At 38.9% G+C, this 20,293-nt stretch overlaps 1 protein-coding gene across 2 annotated transcripts in view; it reads right to left on the bottom strand.

The window, feature by feature from the left end:
* Window positions 1–20,293, bottom strand: part of Rbks (ribokinase) — an 84,953-nt gene that overhangs the window by 49,837 nt on the left and 14,823 nt on the right. For both annotated transcript variants that reach the window (XR_013429141.1, XM_005322501.4), the window contains exons 2-4: window positions 17,628–17,760; window positions 4,023–4,086; window positions 3,224–3,286 (exon numbers count right to left, since the gene is read on the bottom strand). Coding sequence is in view for 1 of the 2 variants with exons in the window: in XM_005322501.4 (XP_005322558.1) it covers window positions 3,224–3,286; window positions 4,023–4,086; window positions 17,628–17,760 (260 nt within the window). In the remaining variant the exon portion in view is untranslated. The remainder of the gene's footprint in view (window positions 1–3,223; window positions 3,287–4,022; window positions 4,087–17,627; window positions 17,761–20,293) is intronic.

Below are 20,293 nucleotides of genomic sequence, written 5' to 3'. Positions count from 1 at the left end.
CAGGGACTACAGGTGTGTGCTACCAGGCCTGGCTTATTCTGATTACTTTGAGCAAAAATTTTAAAAGGTTTCCCTTATTAATATTCCTATGTATAAAAAATGCTAGTTAATAAATTTTATAAAACATACTTAAAAATTTACTTAATGGGAAATGCTAATAAATGTATATGACAAAGATTCTGAATTATAAATGACAGATGCCATATAGATGAGTGTAAATAGGAATAAACTTGTATAAGCTCAAAACTAATGCTCTATTGTACGAAAAAATAGTTGATGTATGAACCCAATGGTATTCTAAGAAGTCATTGTGACAATCCAAACACATTTTATTCTATCTAGCAGACAGAAAATTATACCAGATAAAAGACTATCTAGCCTATGCTATACCAGAACAAACTGAGGCGACAGGACCAAGGAATTGATACATTCCCATCACCTGGGCTCACTCTCTATAATCCCCCAACATGGTGGAGGGGCAGTGGTGCATTTCTCTCAGGTGAACTCTTAAGAGCTGTGTTCTCCAACACAGTAATTACAGTAGCACATGTGGCCATTAAACACTTGGAATGTGGCTAGTCTCAATTGAAACTGTGCTTTAAGTATAAAATACACACAGTGGATTTCAGACAGTACTGAGAAAAGGAGGTAAAAATCTCAACTTTTAAAACATTAAAAAGGTTTTAAATTTCAAATAAAACTTTTGAATACATTTTGAAATGGTAATATTTTGGAGTTCGTGGCTAAGTAAACTGTCAAGATTAAGTTTACCTGTTTTGTTTTACTTTTTAAAATGTGGCTCCTGGACAATTTAAAATCCCCTGTGGCCTGCATCTTCTTTCTGTTGGACGGCACTGATCTAGGGGAATGAGTTGCAGCAGGCATTTTTTTGTGCTCCAGGCTGCTCGTGATGATCTTGTATAGACATGACCTAAAATTACCTCTCAGCACAGAACAAATTCTAGCCTATCATCTTACCACAGATGTGTTTGTTGGCCAGGAGGAGGAGGACTTAATAAAGTGGGGATGGTTTAGCACAAACCCAACCTTGGTCCTGGAAAAAATTCAAAGTACCCACTTGCTGAAAGACAGCATCTCTGCTTCCTGCACTGGCCTAATTCTCTCTGTTGAAGGCAACTGTAGCCTCTGTGTTCTGACCTCCAAATCTGCATTTCTGGACTGGCCTTAGCTACTGAGCAACAAGCTCAAGACTACAGCTGTCTATTTTGTGGCTCACTCCTTCATCCCTCAAGTTGAACTTTCAAAATGCAACTCAGGATTTTATCTTGTGTACTCAATCTCTCGACGAAAGGAACCAAGTGTCCCATTTCTGTATTTGTCCTAGGTCTTCTGCCATCCTTACTCTTAAAGGCACTGCCACCCTAAGAACCAGGCAAAGTCTACCATAATAGGCACTGATACATAATGTGAAATTATACCTCTGCATGGAAAATGCAGGTTTTGTTTCACAGGTAAAGAAAAGAAAACTTGAAGCTATCCCTGGAACAAAATAAAAGGTTTAAGACAAGGAATGAGCTGATGTTGGCAGCAATAATTACTTAAGAGGTAGCTTAAAGTAATGAACACAGACTTTCTATTGTTTGAGTGAAAACTTTGATCTACTGTCTTTAAATGGAATTTTAAAAATTATTGAAGCTTTAGGGATCACTTGAGTTAAAAATCCCACACCTTCTATGCAAAGTGATATTGTAAAACTGCGTCACATTAGTCCCCTTTTCTCTGTGGTTTTACTTTGCATGGTTTCAGTTACTGTGGTCAAATATGGTCCAAATATATTAAATACTAAATTCCAGAAATAAACATTTCATAGGTTTTATTTTATTTTATATTGTTTTAAATTTTTATTGTTGGTTGTTCAAAACATTACATAGTTCTTGACATATCATATTTCACATTTTGATTCAAGTGGGATAAAAAAAATTCGTAGGTTTTAAATTGCATGTTATTCTGAGTAGCATAATGAAACCCCATTTCACTGAGCTCCAGCCCATCTGGGATGTGGATCATCCCTTTGTCCAGTATCTTGTCCATACATACTACCCACCAGAGTAGCGTTTGATTTTCCTATCAATTGTTGAGACCTTGCAGTGGTCAAATAACCTTTACACAGTAGCCTAAAGCTACGATGCCTACGTCATTCATCTCACTTTGTCTTATCATGCAGGCACTGTGTCATCCAAATCATCACCCAAGGGGTGAATATAGCACATAAGATTTTGAAATAGAGAGACTACATTCATATCAATTTTATCATAAAAAATTGTTGTAAAATTTTTGTTATTATTAGTTATTATTGTTCATCTCTTGCTGGTCCTAATTTATAAAATAAATTTTATCATTGGCATATATGTACAAGAAAAAAACATGGTCTATATCGGGCTCAGTACTACCCACAGTTTCAGGAATCCACTGGGTGTCTTGAAATGTATTCCTCCACAGATAAATGGGGTGCTGTGCAAACAAAAGAAATATCTTGATAAATTGTAATCTAACACAAAATACACTGACTGCCTATAATGTCTAACTAGGTCTGTCCTAGGTGCCCATGAAAATGCTTGGTCTTTTAAAAAAATCTGTGTAGGTGTTTTTATACTTAAAACAGTTGGCAGAAATTATGAAAACCTAACTTGAAGGCAATCACTTTTTTTTTGGAAGTCACTGTTTTTAAAGATTAATGTTTTAATTGTGGTAAAGCCTTGAGGTGCACTTAGTTGTATAGACTTTTGAAATTTGATTGCTGTTTAAAGAGCAGACAAAATTGAACACTAACGATAAGTTAGAAGTGATTAGTTGCTGCCGTTTACTCAGTGAAGATTCTATAAATATGATCCAGCAAACTTTTTGCACCTATTTACATTTACTTACCGAGTGTAATGGAAATAACAGATGAATACTTGACTGCTTTTAGAGACAAATGTCAATTCTGAGTTCACATGAAGGATGATGGGAACATAACGGAATACAAATATTTGGGGGAATTATAATGCTTCGTATGTGTCAGATGAGTAATGACATATTTAAGCAATCAATATGGGGAGTATAAAAAAGGAAAACATATTTGGATTGGAAAATTCACATTTGGCCGCGAAATGGTGGGTGGGTAAGAGGTCCATAGGACTGGAAGCAGTGGGTGCTTCCAATCTAGCTCTGGAGATGAACTATCCGTTTTAGGAAATGACGCTCTAATATGCGAAACACATACCTTCATCATTGACAATTATAGAAGCAGCTCCTGTAGCAGCATCTTTAGTCTGATATGTAAATTCTACAAGAAAAGAAAAAGAAAATTACAATCACGTACATACAGCCTGGCATGGATAACTTATTTTAACAATTTCAATGCAACACTAATCCTCAAAAAAAAACTTTTTAACCTTTAACCATCTGGAATGAGTTAAAAAATAAGTAATTAGTGCTAATTTATACCCATCACCTATACAATGAGGAAAATAGACATCTTTACATTTAGCAGCACCTTTTCTGTACATTAATAACAACCTATCAAACCAGTCCCACTTCCAGTTCCCCAAATTATTCATAATTGTATACATATGCATTTTCTAGATCAACACATTTCTTTTCTTCACTGAAAAAACGAGAGACTTGAGATAAAAAACCAAAAGGTCGAACACATAAAAACCTTTCTGACCTTCCATTTTCCCTTCTGTGATCATGGGTTCAGCCTTGATGATATCTGTGATCGGTTTCAGCTTTAACAATAACACTTTTCTTAAAATATCTTTTGTGAACTTATCACTTGGTTTTCCTTGTCATTTGTCCATGAGATGAAGGTTCATAACCTCCTCTCACCTGATTCCTATCTGGAGGAATGTATGTTAAAGAACCAGGAGACATTTAAATAAGACCAGACAAAGCTGTGCATACAAATTCTATGGCCACCAGAGGAGGATGTAATAATTCTATTCCATGTTCAATTTTATTGAAACAAGATCACAGAAGAAACTTATAAACATTCACTTTTAAAAAAGATGAAAATTTACCTGTAGAAATACCATTCTGTTTAAAGTTTTCTATATAATCATTGCCAAAAGAATCCTTGCCAACCTGTGCCAAAGAAATGGTGAACGTTAGATCTTTTACATTTAGTAAAATGCTATAGTGTAGTTTTTAGAACACTTAGCATTTTAAAAGGGCATATCTCCACAGTACTTTATAAACATTAACTAATTAATCTTCTTAATTTAAGATGGGAGACTTGATTTCAGCCCAAAGAATTGTTATATACTGTATTAATGTTTCACTTATATCCCACCTAAAATGTGACATATTTAAAGTGAATCACAAGTTCTAGAGCTTCCTTCTCCTTTTGATCTGTTCATCTGACAATTCCCATTGAGACAGAGCCATCCTCCATCATCAATCTTCAATATTTATGAGAGTTCACTATAAATGAGGGCATCTTTGAAATGACTTGCCTGATATTCTAGAATCTCTCTATCTTTTCTCTGACCTTGACATGGGAGACAAAGAGAAGGGAATTTTAATAGCTCTTGCTAAACTGGGTAACTTGGTATAGTGGAATACTATTATTTCTACATGCTACTTACCATCTCTCTATTAATGGCCCTTTGATTTTTTTCTTTACACCTCTATTTCTTTTTCATTCATAGACAATCTAAGAAGGTTGTCCAAGGGTCCCAGGCCTGATTAAAAAAGTAAGTACTACTACTCTGAGTGGGTGTATGACCCAAATTAGTTCACTAAGAGTCAATCCTGGGGATTTTATGGAGACCTTGAGGGAAGACAAGTCTTCCTCCAATGGGAATGCTAACTATGAGACACCATAATCCTGGAGCCCCTGGCGCACCATCTGCAGCCAGCCTACGTGGAAACAGACACATAGCAGACAGGGGAAGGGTGAAGACACGGGAAGATACAAACTCCTAATAGACTAATGGGTGTCTAAGCTGCCCTAAGCCAGCTCTGCCACGGGGCATTTCAGTTATAGAAGCCATTTCACTCCTTTATAGTTTTTTTTTCTTAAGTTATTTTGAATTGGTTGTTTATTGTATTGTCCGAAAAGTCCTGACTAGTCTAGAGGGCTAGTCCGCTTGCTCTGACCCTAAACCATAACTCGAGTGGTTGTGCTTCTGTCGGGATCCTCAGACCAACCTACTGCTTTGTGGCCCACTTTGGTCACTGGGTCTCTCTGTCAGAATGAGTGTGAATCCTAATCATCTGGTTAGTTCCGTAGCTCATCTGCCTAGTCAACCATCCCTAGAGGCCAGGCCTTTAGGTCTAGGCTCAAGCCCAGAAGACACTGCAAGGCCTGTGACATCAGCTACTTCCCATTCACATTTCTATTGCCAGTTCTGGCTTCCTGGTGCTGTGATGGATGTACCATCAAGATGCTCTGGCATCCTCTGTCATGCCACTCTGATATACAGCCACTTCTCTGACTGCCACCTTGGCTGGATTTTGGCCTGACTTCTAAGTTGAGTCCTTAGCAGAAATTATAAACTGGTGGGTGAGGGTTGAATCTGACACTTAGATGCATCTTGTTGGTCCTACTATTTTTTAAGATATACTTTATTTTTAATGGCAATTTTAGGTTATTAGCAAAAGTAAGTGTTAAGTACAGAAAGTTCCCATGTACCTGCTGTCCCTCCCATCGCCCGGTCCTGCATCCCTTGTCATCAACATTCTGTACCAGAGTGGCATCTTTGTTAAAACTGATGAACCTACACCAAAACATCATGATCTCTCAAACTCCACAGTTTACATGGGGTTCATTTTTTTGTGTTATACACACTCTTTGAGTATCCTGTAGATTTGGCTGAGGATATAATGACAGATACCCACCATTACAGTATCATAAAGGATAGGGTAAGTATCATTCCCCTAAAAATCCTCTGGTCTCTGTCTATTCATCCCTCCGTCTCTCAGCCCCTGGCAACCAGTGATCTTTTCACTGTCTCTGGAGTTTTGACTTTTCCAAAATGTCATATTGTCAGAATCACACAGTGCCTTTTCAGACAGGCTTCTTTCATTTAGTAATATGCATCTGAGGTCCCTCTGTATCTTTATGTGGCTTATGCGCATTCCTTTTTAGAGCTAAATAATATTCAGTTGTCTGGATGGACCACATTTTATTCCTCCTTTACCTGCTGAAGGATATCTTGTTAGCGTCCAGGTTTTGGCAAATATGAATAAAGCTGCTGCAAACTTCCACGTGTAGGTTTGTGTGTGATTGCCTTGCTATTTAAAAAAAAATTTTTAAACCTGGTGCTGGGGATTGAACTCAGGGCTTGTGTATGCTAAGCACATGCCCCATCACTGAGCCCCTCAGTCCCTTATTTTAAATTTAATCAGCAATCATATTTAAATATTAAAAGATTACCCAAAACAGATTTCCAGGAGGTCCTGAAAATCCAGAGATTCTGGTGACACTGGGATCACACTCCTACAAGGCAGGAACTAAGAGGTGATGGCCCCCAAAGTAGGCACAAGTTCTCAAGTTCACTCAGCCCTACTTGGCCTATACAGCTCCTGTTACCTGCCTGGTTCCCCAGGCCCTAGGCTTGCTACCTCTTCACGGTACTTCTAGTTTTCTGTTCTGCAGGCAGCCCTAAGATTTCCTGGTGAATATGTTCCTTTACAGAAAACTGTTTCATTTTGGAGCTATCAAGAAACATGGGGATTTACTTAGGTTAAGATCCTAGGGAGTCAGATATTGTGGTGCACACCTATAATCCCAGCCACTTGAGGAGGCTGAGACAGAAGGATCCTAAATTCAATTTTGGCTTTAGCACAAGCAAGGCACTAAGCAACTCAGTGAGATCCTGTCTCTAAATAAAATACAAAATAGGGCTGGGGGTGTGGCTCAATTGTTGAGTGCCCCTGAGTCTAATCCCTGGTACCACCTCCCCCCCCCCCGCAACCCCCACCAAGAAAAAGATCCAGGGAATGTGGATAAAATGGTCTGAGCAAACTTTGGGATCAGCTAGACCAGGGGGTTGGAAACTCCTTTAATGAAGGGCCAGGTGTTATGGGCCACATGATTTCTTTTGTAAGTATTCAACTCTCTGTTATAGTGTGAAAGTAGCCAAAAGACAATCGGAGACAAATGGGTGTAGCTGTGTTCTAATCAAGCTTTCTTTACAAAACTAGGCAGGTAGGTAGGATTTGTTCTGTGGGCTACAGTTTCTTGATTCCTGACTTTTTTTTTTTTTTTTTTTTTTCCCCTCAGGGTACTGGGCATTGAACTCAGGGACGCTCGGCCACAGAGCCAAATCCCTAGCCTTTTTTATATTTTATTTAGAGACAAAGTCTTGTTGCTAGGTGCCTTGCTAAGTTGCTGAGGCTGGTTCTGAACATGCAATCCTCCTGCCTCAGCTTCCTGAGTCACTGGGATTACAGGCGTGTGCCACCGTGCTCGTCTGATTCCTGATTTAACTGGCATATCTGATACCTTCTTTCTTAAAGAACACTCTTCCTTTTGATTTTTTTCTGGCCTAAATGCTGATTAGGCAACAATCTCAAATCATGTATACTAACTTCTTACCAGCAGAATTCAATATGTACAGGGAAGTACAACCCATATAGCAAGCACTGTCGTGGGGAGGGTTTCCTGTTGGAAGGAGCTCATCTATCAGAGTTTTCCCTGATGGAGGCCAGTTATTTATTTGCTAGGTGAATGCAAAGGCATCTCGTTCAACAGGTTAAAGATTCATGCCAGAAACTAAATCTTTGTTCTCTCATCTTACTTTATATAATAACTCTCTCCCGTCGGCAATCAAGGTGTCCCATAGCTGGGAAAAATGTCCCTATAAAAACATGGCAGGGATTAGGAAAAGGCCATTCCTAGGCATGAAGAGCTTGATAGAAATTAGAGCAATGAAACTTTTCTTCTCCTTTTTAACAGTTTTATGCAAGCAAACTCTATTAAAGGTGAACATCAAGGGCAGCCCTAGCAAGTGGAGGTGATGATACAGACATTACAGAGTTTAGGGGATTAGGAAGAATGTTTCAGGGCAGAAGGAAACCATAGAGCCTACAGCTTTGCCGTCAAGAAACTGATCATCAAGGAATAAGAAATACAGAGGCACTGTACAGGTGGCATAGCATGTGCATCAGAGGCATAATTAGGAAGAGATTTCATGCTCAGAGTGCACTTTGGAGGCTTGCTGTAACTGAATCTTACTTAGAGGCTGCCATCTCTGTCTTCTTCTTGCTCAGGGAATGACTTGATTTCTATATCCCTTGGTGATGGTTATTATTTCTGATTTATTCCAACATGAATTCCCTGACAAATCTGTTTGGCTGGTCTAGTTTTAAACTCTTAAGTGAAACAAAATATTTTGCTTTTGAGGCTTAGTGGTAGAGCTCTTGCCTAGCATGTCTGAGGCACGGGGTTCGATTCTCAGCACTGTGTATAAATAAATAAAAATGAATAAAATTAAAGTCCATCAACATCTAAGAAAATATTAAAAAAATTTTTTTGCTTTTGCTTCTTCGATATTCCATTGTTAAAAACAGAAATCAGATAACTAAAAACATAGTGGAAAAGTAATGACACTGCTAAGGATTAAGAGAAGTCAACCCTAGTGCCATTAATTTTGCATCTAGTCATGGTGACCCATTATAAAATAAAACGAGGAATAAAAAGCCTAAAAATAGGAAGGTGATTTTTTCATTTGTGTTATGAAAACCAGAATCCTTTTCCAGGTAGCTGTGTGATTTGGGGCAAGCCAATTTAATTCTCTCTAGACCTCAGTTTCCTTATCTAAAAATCACAAGTTTGCTGTGAGGAGACAAGAATAAAACTATATGAAAACATACTTAGAATTGTAAGGGATTAGGGAAGGCTTCTGTGCTACCATCCTCCTCTTCCTCCTGAGGGCAGTGAAGCTGAGGCTGCTTCTCTGGGGATTGGGGGAAGGGGACAGGACTACTGTTGCTTGATTTTCCTCCACTCCCAGTGCTGGGGATTGAACCCAGCACTTCATACATACTTGGCAAGTGCTCTACAAACAAGAATTCCACCAACCCTGAATTCTAACTTAAAAACCACTTTCCCATCCATCTGGTTCCAATTCTTCCAGTTCCCTGTTTTCAAACAGAAGAACACTTGATCATGGAAGCAAGTACTTATGAGGTTACATTATTATTATTATTATAATAAAAACATAATATCTGCTATTAATGATTTGGTATAATTAATACTGTTCAATGCAATCACTTATCTTTATTTTTATGAGAATAATATTGCCAATTGGCAGCATCCGTGCCTTGGGCATCAGGAATAATCTTTAAATGTTAAGTGTTTCGAACTCACACATTAACATGTGGACAAGAGCAATGGAAATCTGTGTCCTTTTTAAAACGCTCCTTTTCCATTCTGCATTATAGGGTTGCACAGATAATACATGTAATATTATACTGAAAGAATGCCCTCTTCCCCAATTCTTCACCCTCAGAACCTTTTACATATTTATTTACTCATTTATATTTCTGGAATTACTATTTTAAAAAAAAGTTGAGAGAAGAGTATACCTACCTATCCCTTTTGCTTCCTTTGACTCAAATTTAAGCTTTTTTCCCAGTTATTGGAAATTGATAACCAAAAGTCAGAGGAGTAGAATCCAAGCAAAGGCTTTGTTTCCTGCCAACGAGAGCTGAGAGAGTATCTTGAAAAACATGGTGAATAACACAAATGGGAGTTCTGACAAAGGAAGCTGGTATTAATGGACTTAATATAAGATGATTTTAAAGAAATCTTTGGAGGGCTTCTTCTGTTTCCCCGGTCACACTTTGGCCATCAAGTTGATAAGAAAACTTTAAATGTAAGCATCTTGGCCATGAGGCAAATGGTGCATATGGGAGTCAGGAAACTTGGAGTCTAATTTCAGTTCTGCCATTATCAAGCTAATTAAAATTCTTTGCATTTTGCCTCAAATTGTTCTGTCTGAGCCAGGCTGTAGGGTGGGGGACTGGTGTGAATTCTCTCTGGCAGGCAGGAAACCAATGGTTCTCAACCTTGTCTGCACATTGGCATGTGTCCATCTGGGAGCTCTGGTTACACCCCAGATCCATTAACTCAGACTCTGCAGCTGTGACTGTGGCAGGCTCCCCAGGTGATGATGCTAGGTGGCCCAAGTGGAGGACCACTGGATTGCAGAAAGCTGAACAAGTGTCTCTAAAGCTTTCGTTTGGAATAGATGATGACGGAGCATTCAGGCCTGGGTGGTTCTGTGCTGGTAACTCTGCTAAGTGGGAGAGGGAGAAGAGTGGCTTTTGGAATCTGCTGGGGTGAAGGCCCCAGCAGGCTCCAACACTGGGATCAACATATGGTGCAGCATAGAAGTTTCCTTAGTGTTTGCTGACCCAGGTCTCAATTTCAAGTAGCCCAGGTGTGCCACCCCTTGCTTCTTTTGCTTCCATCTTTCTAAAATTCATACTTATCACCCTCTCCCAGGGGAAAAAAAAAAAGATTTCTGTTTTTCAGAGTGGTCCACGGAAAGGAACTATGAACTTGACATTATCACTTGATTGTGTTAGAATACAATGTGAGTACAAAGACACGTTTATTTCCTTGTCTTCACTTCTGAGGACTCAGGAGTCATTTCTTTTCTCCTTCACCTACTCAAGTCTGACTTGTTTTCAAGCAGCAATTGAAGGTCGACCTTCCTCCCTATTTTGGCTCTCATTAATCCTCTCATTTCTGCTACTCCTACAGCATTCTTAATCAGTGCCATAATTTATTCAATGTCATCAGATATTCTTCGCGATTTCGTATTTGTCAGTTTAGGCTTCCTAAACCTTGCTGGAGACCCTAGCCTGAAATATTGGGATCCCTTCCCAAGCCTGTATACTAGAGGTATTCCTATTAGGAATGGACCATCTTGATTACCTTTCTGTTCATTTTTCTTGGACCCATCTTGTTCCTGAAGGGACATGACTACAAGTACTCTGGTATTCTAGTTGTGGCTGCAGGATGTTCTACAAGGTTCTATTCCAACGGGCCCTCTTGAAGGCACCCTCACACTCTTTTGGCTGCAGCAGTGAAATACTGTTGGGCAGAAAGATTCTTGAAAACTCATATAACCTGAGTAGCTTATCTGTGTATGGCTGTTCCAGGCAAAAAAGGCTAGATCATCTATGGTTTCTTCTGTGGACAAAGATTTAAGCCAAGGCAACTCACAGAACCTAAGTGGCACCTCAGGAAACCCTAGGCCCAGCTCTGCTCTGAGTACTATAGAGCAGCGTCAGCCAATGGCACTTGGTATAGTGGTGATGTGCTCTACATCACAGGCCCTAGAAATACAGCCAGTATGGTTGAGACATCCAGCTTTTAGTTTTAATTACATTTAAATCTAAATGGCCACATATGGCTAGTGGCCACTGTATTTGACAATGCAGCAAGGTTCATGGAAGACAAAAGAGCTGTATTTATAGAAGCAAGGGTGCTTCCTCCAGTAGAGCTGCTTCTTTCAATTGACTACTGCAGGTTCTCTGGCAGTGAGGCTGGGCCTCAGAGTGACTTCTGCCTTCCAGAACTATGCTCAGTGCTGAGGAGGGAAACTTCAGTTAGCTCTATGATACTAAACTACTATACATTTCTACATTTTTTTCTTCTGGTACTGAGACTGGACCCAGGAGTACTTTACCACTGAGCTATTTCCCTAGTCCTTTTTAATTTTAATTCAATACAAGGTCTCACTAAGGTGCTTAGGACCTAAGTTATTGAGGCTGGCCTTGAACCTGCAATTCTCCTCCGTGGCCTCCAGAGTTGTGGGGATTACAGGCAAATGCCACTGTGCCCAGAAAATTTCTACTTTTAAAATGATTGAAAAAATGATTCTTTAGGTTGCTTGGAATCCTTGAAAGGCAGATCCCATCTAATAATTCCATCCTTCAATAAATATTCAAAGTAAATAAAACAGAAAGGACTAAGGTATCTTGCCCAAGGTCACATGAAATTGAATACTTTGCTGAAGAAATTATCATGGATATTAAAACAGGTTATAGATTTTCAAAGAGCATATATGAAAATATTAACAATAAAACAAAGATGAATGTCATTTAACCTTTATGATTCAAGACCTTTTGTGTGCCAGGGGGGGTTATGACGATCAGCCAATTAAGGAGATGATTGTATTGTTGCTATACAGCAAAGCCCAGAAGTTTTTTTTTTTTTTAATAAGTCCTTCAGATTAAATTTTTTTTACTTGTCATTTATCATCATAAAAGATAAAAGAAGTGCTGGATGTGGTAGTATATGCCTATAATCTTAGCAACTTGGGAGACTGTAGGAGGAAGATCTGAAGGTCAAGACTAGCCTGGCAATCTACTAAGACTGTCTCAAACTGAAAAATAAGAGACCTGGGATGTAGTTTGATGATGCAGAGGCCCTGGGTTCAATCCCTAGGAACACAGATGTACACACACACACACACACACACACACACACACACACACACACACACACGCGATACAAGAATGTATACAATATCAGTTATTTAAGCTGCTGGTTGTTTAAATTCTGGATATAGGAGGGTTTACCTTAATAATAATCTTTAGTGTATAAACCATTATTAGGCCTGGTCATCTGGGAGAAGTGGTCGGTTTGGGTCATCCCATTATTTTATTTCATTTCCGTCACTTCTTCCTATGTAAGGTGACATAGGTACATACTATTTGTTTTGTTGGGGTCATAAGATCCCCTGTGTTTGGAACTCCAGTCAGCACAGACGAGTGGTTTTGGCCTGTTGCCCTTCTACAGAGTTAAGGAAAGGACAGATTTTATTTCATTATATATTACCTGAAAGGACCTGATTACTAATTTTTGATCTCTGAAGACGAAAACCTCAATGTGCAGCCAGCTGATGTTCCCACATATCTAGCACAGAAGGTAGCTTGTAGGGTAAGCTGATGGGCACTTGAATGAACTACTTTTCAAGTGCTCTGTGGTGAATGTCCATTTTTTTTCTTGTTTACAACCCATTATGAATTAATAATTTTGTAAAATATAATAATAGTGAAATAAAAACAAAAGGGAACCCTACAAAATACAAGGTCTGATTTATTATTACTGTTATAATCAACAACTATAACATTACCATGTCAAATTGCTATAAATGATTCTCTGCAGACTCAAAGCTGTGACAGCCTGCAGTCTGGTACAGGCCTGAATGAACTTGGAGTAGCATTGCCCTAACCTACTGCCTGACCTTTCTGAAGGGAAAACAGATGGCTACCTGTATTAGAGAGTTTAGATAGTCTCAGGTTTGTAGGAGGGAAGACCAGGCAATGTTTGAAGGTCATTCCAGTTTGCTGATTCCTGACCTGGGTCATTTGGGTCCATTTCTGCTCATGGCTTCCATTCACCTGTAATGAAAGCAGGGCTTCTGGGCTCATTCGTGTCTCTGTGTCTTGGGCTCCTTGTTCAACATGGTTCTTCTAAACTGCCTGTTTGATGCTTGGAAATAACTTCCTCCTCCCCAACATTTAGCTTCAATAGAAAGGAGGAGGAAACATTTACAATATCTCCCTGGATTTTTAATCTCAAAATACCATCTTCAATTGTCGTTGGACTGTACAGTTTTAGCCCATGACACAATTCCTTTTTTTTTTTTATACTGGGGATTGAACCTAGAGATGCTTTACCACTGAGCTTCATCCACAACTCTTTTTATTTTGAGCAAGTGTCTAAGTTGCCGAGGCTGGCCTTGAACTTGGGATCTCCTGCTTCAGTTTCCCAAGTTGTTGGGATGACAGGCATGTGTCATTGCATGTGCCACCTGGTCATGACATAATTCTTAACTACTTCAAGTGTTTCATTACTTATGTATCACTGTGCAAATTTTTTATTTTATTTTATTTTATTTTTGCTTTTTGCAATGCTGGGTATCAAACTCAAGGTCTTTTTTTTTTTTTTTAAAGCTTGGTTGAAAGTATTTGAATGGACTGAGACATGCACATAAGTAACAACCACCTTTTTAAAATAATTTTTTAATACTTATTTTTCAGTTTTCGGTGGACACAACATCTTTATTTTATTTTTATGTGGTGCTGAGGACCGAACCCAGTGCCCCGTGCATGCCAGGCGAGTGTGTTACTGCTTGAGCCACATCCCCAGCCCCAAACTCAAGGTCTTGTACATGCTAGACAAGTACTCCACCAATGAACTGCATCCCCAGCCCCTTACAGTTTAAGTGTTGATGTGACTCATACTTTTCGTCATAATATCTTGACAAATAATTCTCTTTAGCAATATAAGCATTTTTGCCTGTGCCACCAAACAGTCTTGCTTAATTAGAGCTTGACTTCTAACTTTTTATAGAGTAGGGATAGATAAATTAATGTTGCTAAGAAAGAGGGAATTTTCTAGTTTTCTTTTCTCCTATCTGTTCATTTTTATCTTGATTAATTTCATGATTATGGTTTGTTTTAATCAGTTTTTTTTTTTGTTGTTGTTGTTGCTGTGACTAACCAGAACAACTGTAGAGGAGGAAAAGTTTATCTGAGGTCTCATGGTTTCAGAGGTCTCAGTCCCTAGGAAGTTGGTTCCATTCCTTGGGGCTCAAAGTGAGGCAGAAAATCATGGTGGAAGAGTGTGGCAGAGGAAGGCAATTCACATGATGATCAGACAGCAGAGAGAGTGACTCTACTTACCAGGTACAATTATATACCCCAAAGCCATGCTCCCAATGCTCCATTTTCTCTAGCCACACCCAACCTTCCTTCAGTTACCACTCAATACCATCAGATGATTAGTCCACGGATTGGGTTAAGACTTTCACAACCCAATCACTTCTCCTTTGAACCTTCTTGCATTATCTCACACATAAGCTTTTGGGGGATACCTCACATCCAAACCATAAAAAGGTTTCTAATTTGAATTTATCATCTTTAAAAACTTGCTATAACCTGTGGTGGTACATAACTGTAATCCCAGTGATTTGGGAGGCTAAGGCAGGAGGATGACATGTTTGAGACCAGCCCCAGCAATTTATTGAGAACCACAGCAACTTGGCATGACCCTGTACTCAAAATAGAGAATAAAAAGCAATGGGGATGCAGCTTAGTGGTAAAGTGCCTCTGGGTTCAATCTCCGTATCCAAAATAAACAAATAAATGAAAATAAAAAATTACAATCTGCTATAAAGCAAGTTTAGCCAATTTGCTTAATAAAAATATAATTTATGGGCTGGGGGTGTAGCTCAGTGGAACAGTACTTGCCTAGCACGAGTGAGGCACTGGGTTCTATCCTCAGCACTGCATAAAAATAAATAAATAAAATAGAGATATTGTGTCCATCTAAAACTAATTTTTTTTAAATCAAGAAAAATATAATTCACAGTGGAAAAACTTCATGATGAATGGATAGATAATAACTTCTATTATAAAAATAGTTTTCTTTTAAGAAGTCTAAAAATATAATACAATTTGGTCAAACTTTTAAATAAATCCCCATCTAAGGGTTCCAGGGCAGCTAAGCAAAGTTGCCCTGCAGAGGTTTTACCTGAAGTCATGTTTTCTTATTTTTTACTGTGCGGGCTAAATTCCACTGTGGGACAAGTATGAGATGACTGTGCTGGGGCCACAGTAGATTGAAGAACTTTTGAAACTGTTGAGATGCTAACATAAACCATCACACTCCAGAAGAAGACAGACAGCACCTGTGCTTCAACCAGCCTCCTAACTGGAACATTTCCCAAAATACAGCTCCCTGTCATTCCTCTCACATCCACTCATCTGGTTTCATGATTCATTTTCCAAGTTCAGTTCTACAATTCAAATATTTCTATTTTGTGTTTCTCTCTTTGCCTCAAATTCAACAAACCTAAAATAAAATCAATCTCAAAATCTCAGAGTTGGATGAGATCCCAGGGGACATCTAATCTTGACTTCAGTGGCTACATGAATAGTTTCTATAAGGCTTCCAAGAGGGAAGTTTCTCTAATCTCTTATCTCACACCTCCAGCTCCAGGGAACTCCCCTCTTCCCAGGACAGCCATTTTGGGAACCCAGCTTCCAACACCAATTCTACGTCCTGGGTTTTCCTGCCAGGAAATTATATCATCCTCTTTCTAGCTCTTCTGTCCCCTTAAGTCTGCAGTATCTGATTACTCCTAGACTATACTATTTAATCAAGTATGGGATGGATAAGGCCTAAAGCTTTTCCTCAGCCCCTTCTCAGAGACCTTTAATTCCTAGAACACAATTAATTGCTGATTAATTGTACTGATAATTAAAATTAATCAAGAAATCAACCTTAGCAATTAAGGATTTCTTACTTTGAATGTTGTACTTCAAGTGATGTTTTTGACCAAATAGCCACATGAGAATTATATCATGTAGCCATAAATTAGAAAGAGAGCTACAGTTCATTAGTAGATGAAGTGATAATTATGTAGTTTATACATCACTTACAGACTCCTGCTGAGAGAAAAGTGTTGTGTACAATTTGAAATGATATCTCAGAGAGACTTTGGCAAAATCTGCACAGTTCACAGAAGAGGTCTCATTTTTTTAAGTCAAGTTTTTTGTATCTGCTACTCTGTAAACCTAGCCTGTTATTTCCTATATAAAAACAACAATAGTGAATAAATACATTTTTACATTTAAAGGTAAAAAACCCAACATAATCTACCTTTCCTGTTATACTAGTAATGCTAGCACTTCAAATGACATGAAAGATGCAAAATTTGAAACTTTTCATTGATTTTCAAATTATTCCAGTAGGATGAATAGAAATAGAATCCCTTAATGTTACATATCATTTCTCTCCACACCTGAACACAGATGTGTGCCAAAGGATGAGTTATGTGTAGTTCATTAAGGTCCAAATTCCTTTCTAAGATATGGCACTGGAAGAAAATGACTTCGTGATGAGTAAATCACCAGTTACTGGACTAATTTTCCAAAAGCTGTGTTGCTGCAAAGAGACCTGCTAAACACGGGGTGAGTCATGCTGCTGTTTAGAAGCCCACCAAAGAAGGCTATTCCGTCGCATCTCACACTGAAGTTAAAAATGTGTTCCACTCAGGGAGGGCAGCACTAAGTTATTTGAGGACTGCTACTTCCCAGAGGATCCAGCGAGGTAGAAACTAGTAGAGAGGACAACAGCCAAATGGCGGACACCGGGCAAGGGTTCATCCATCAATCACTTTGGCTATGGATGGATGGATAGAAAAATCGTGGTATAGCCACACAATGGGATAGTATTTGTCCATAAAAAAATAGGATTACTGATAAATGAGGCAAGGTGGTTGAACCTCAAAAACAGCATGTTCAGTGAAAGAAGACAGTCACAAAATGTCACATATGACATATTCCACCTAGAAGAAATATTCAAAATAGATAAATCCATAGACATGGAATGTGGATTGGTGGTTTCCAGGGCAGGGGTGGGGGTGGGGGGAGGACAGGAAAGAGGAAATGGGAAGAAGCTGCTTAAAGGGTTTTACTTTGGAATGACCATGATATTCTGGAACTGGATAGAAGCATAGGTTGCCCAACACTGTGAATATCCCAAATGCCACTGAATTATTCATTTTATGATGGCTAAGAAAAATAAAAGCAACAGATTTGTCTTAAAGCCAGACTGTTGCTTTTAGAATCCTCACCATTGGGCTTACCTTGCACACCATGGATGTCTTTGCTCCGAGCTTAGCAGCTTGGACACACTGGTTGGCACCTTTCCCTCCAAAGCCAATAAAAAACTTGTGTCCATGGATGGTTTCTCCAGTTTTTGGCAAACGAGAAGTCAGACTATTATAATTTAAAAAGAGAAGAAATAAAGCACATTGGTAACTACAATCAATTTAAGTTTTATAGAAGCTACCTGGTACAGCACTCCAGTCTTAACATTAAAACTGAGAGTTGACGCAGGGGAGATCGTCTCCCCCCTTCAGGGTGACATTCAGAGTTCCTATCATTGCTGGCATGGCCTTGACAGAACTCTCTCTCTATGCAGTGGACTTTGGGGGACAGCTGCTAGGGTGCACTACATCAGGGTTAGTCACAGGTACTTCTGTTTCATACTCTCTCCCCAGTGGCCAGCACAGGGCTTATTCACAGTGGGAGGTACTAACTGGGATGAAGTCAACGTGTATTTCGGTAGAGGATTAGCAGGTCACTTCTATAAGAGGCGAGAGGTATACTAGGATTTTTGTGATCATGTACAGGACTAAGGAGAAGAGGGAAAGTGTAATTCCAGGCAGGCAGGAAAAAATTCTATTTGTTGCTGGGTGCTGGTGCAGTGGCTCATGCCTGTAATCCCAGCAACTGTGGAGGCTGAGGCAGGAGGATTGCAAGTTTCAGACTAGCCTCAGCAACTTAGAGAGGCCCTAAGCAACTCAGCAAGACCCTGTATCAAAACAAAAATCAAAAAGGGACTCAGGGCATAGCTCAGTGGTTAAGTGCCCCTGGGTTTAATCTTCAGCACCATCTTCCCCCAAATTATTAGTTTACTTGGAGGTAGAAATAGGAGCAAGGTATTGAGGGGGCAGATCAGATTTGGGTCCTAGTCCATCTTGCATGCCACATTATTCCATGCATTGACTAACAAAGAACATCTATTTAAAGCAATGGATCCTAAAGAGCTATTTAGTTTTTAATTTTTATTATTGAATTTTCCAAACATTAGAGTAGAGAAAGTAGTGTATTGACTCCCCTCATTCCTGTCACTCATCATCCAGACTCAGTAACTATCCACCCACGGCCAATCTTCTTTCAGTCCCTACCTTCACTGACTTCTTCAAAAGCTAAGGACTTTTTACCATGTTATTGCCTAATCATGTTCATTCCCATATAAGATTTTTAGCACCTTAAAGATGGAAGATGTGGGCTGGGGTTGTGGCTCAGCAGTCGAGTGCTTGCCCAGCATGTTCGAGGCCCTGGTTTTGATCCTCAGCACCACATAAAAATAAAGTAAAGGTGTGTGTGTGTGTGTGTGTATATATATAAATAAATGATGGAAGATGTGAGGAAACAAAATATTTGGAGGAGGATAGCAAATGATTGACTATAAAATGGAAGAGGAGTTCTGGGTATAACAGTGAATGGAGATGGGCTCTAATGGCAGGAGGACTGGTTGCCTGGTCACATAGTAGAGGTCCAAGGGCCAGATGGAGCAGTTGGAGGAGGGTGGTGTGACCAGAAAGGTTAATTTAGGTAGGAAAGAAAGAGGTAAATTTGCAATGGTACATCTACTGAGAACTAATGAACAAATTATAAATTCATATTAATTTTCAGGCTGTGATGTATCTGAAGTCAGTATCTTATTATATATCATTACATTAGAATAAAGAACAACGCCAGTTCTTACAGGTCACTAACAGCTTGTTTGCAAATGGGCTGACGTATAGTTGATGCCAAGAACACATAATTTCTTCAAAAGACGAAGCTCAACCTGTGAACCTTCTTTATGTGGTTCTAAAAGTGTCAATAAGTTGGGCTAAACTATTCCATTCCCCAGCAGTATGCTGTCAAATATGGTTGAAATTCAAAAGAGACTCATCAATAATTTGAAAACATCCCACTCCTCCCCTTTTCAATTCTATTTTTACCTTGGATTCTAAATGCATTTATAGTACTGATGAAAAAAATATACATCTAGAAGGTTCACTTCTGAAAAAGGTACTCAATCAAGAGAAAAATTGTTTTAATGTAATGTTATTATCCTGTCATTTAATTTAGCAATGACAAGTGATGATGAGATTTTGATTTGCATCAGAAATCTTAAACATTTTAGGATTCTGTTATGAACAGGCAATGATGAGTAATCTGTGTGATTGAGTAACTATGTGAATTCTTGGCTTATTGATGCTGCTACAAACAACACTCATAACAACCTTATAAAGAAAAAATATCCAATGTGGCTAAAAACAGGCCAAATAACTTAATTAGCAAGACTGTCACTAAAGAAACTTATGGCTCTCACTATATTTATACTTATATCTGGGTCACAATTTGCTGATTTGAATAAAATATCTTTTATTATTAGCTGTGGGAAATCATGAGAGATGTATCACTAGATTATTATTGGGATGTATATGTATGCAGGGGAGGGTGGAATCTGGGTATAGTGGGTGTCTGATGTGGAAGCAGATGGCTGGAATTTAAGCTCATTTCTAAATAAATGATATTAATACAAGCACTGTATTAATTCGTCAATCACTGAAATTCTTCACTCCTTTGGTATTTTACTATTTTCGCTTCCTTCTGCATCTTTCCCCTGCTCTTGCTTCTTTCTTTTTCCAGTTGTAGATTTTCCCTATACAAGGACAGGGATAGTTTACTA

The sequence above is a fragment of the Ictidomys tridecemlineatus genome, chromosome 12 (genome assembly GCF_052094955.1).
Source record: "Ictidomys tridecemlineatus isolate mIctTri1 chromosome 12, mIctTri1.hap1, whole genome shotgun sequence".
NCBI lineage: Eukaryota > Metazoa > Chordata > Mammalia > Rodentia > Sciuridae > Ictidomys > Ictidomys tridecemlineatus.
This window is presented reverse-complemented; position numbering and strand designations above follow the sequence as displayed.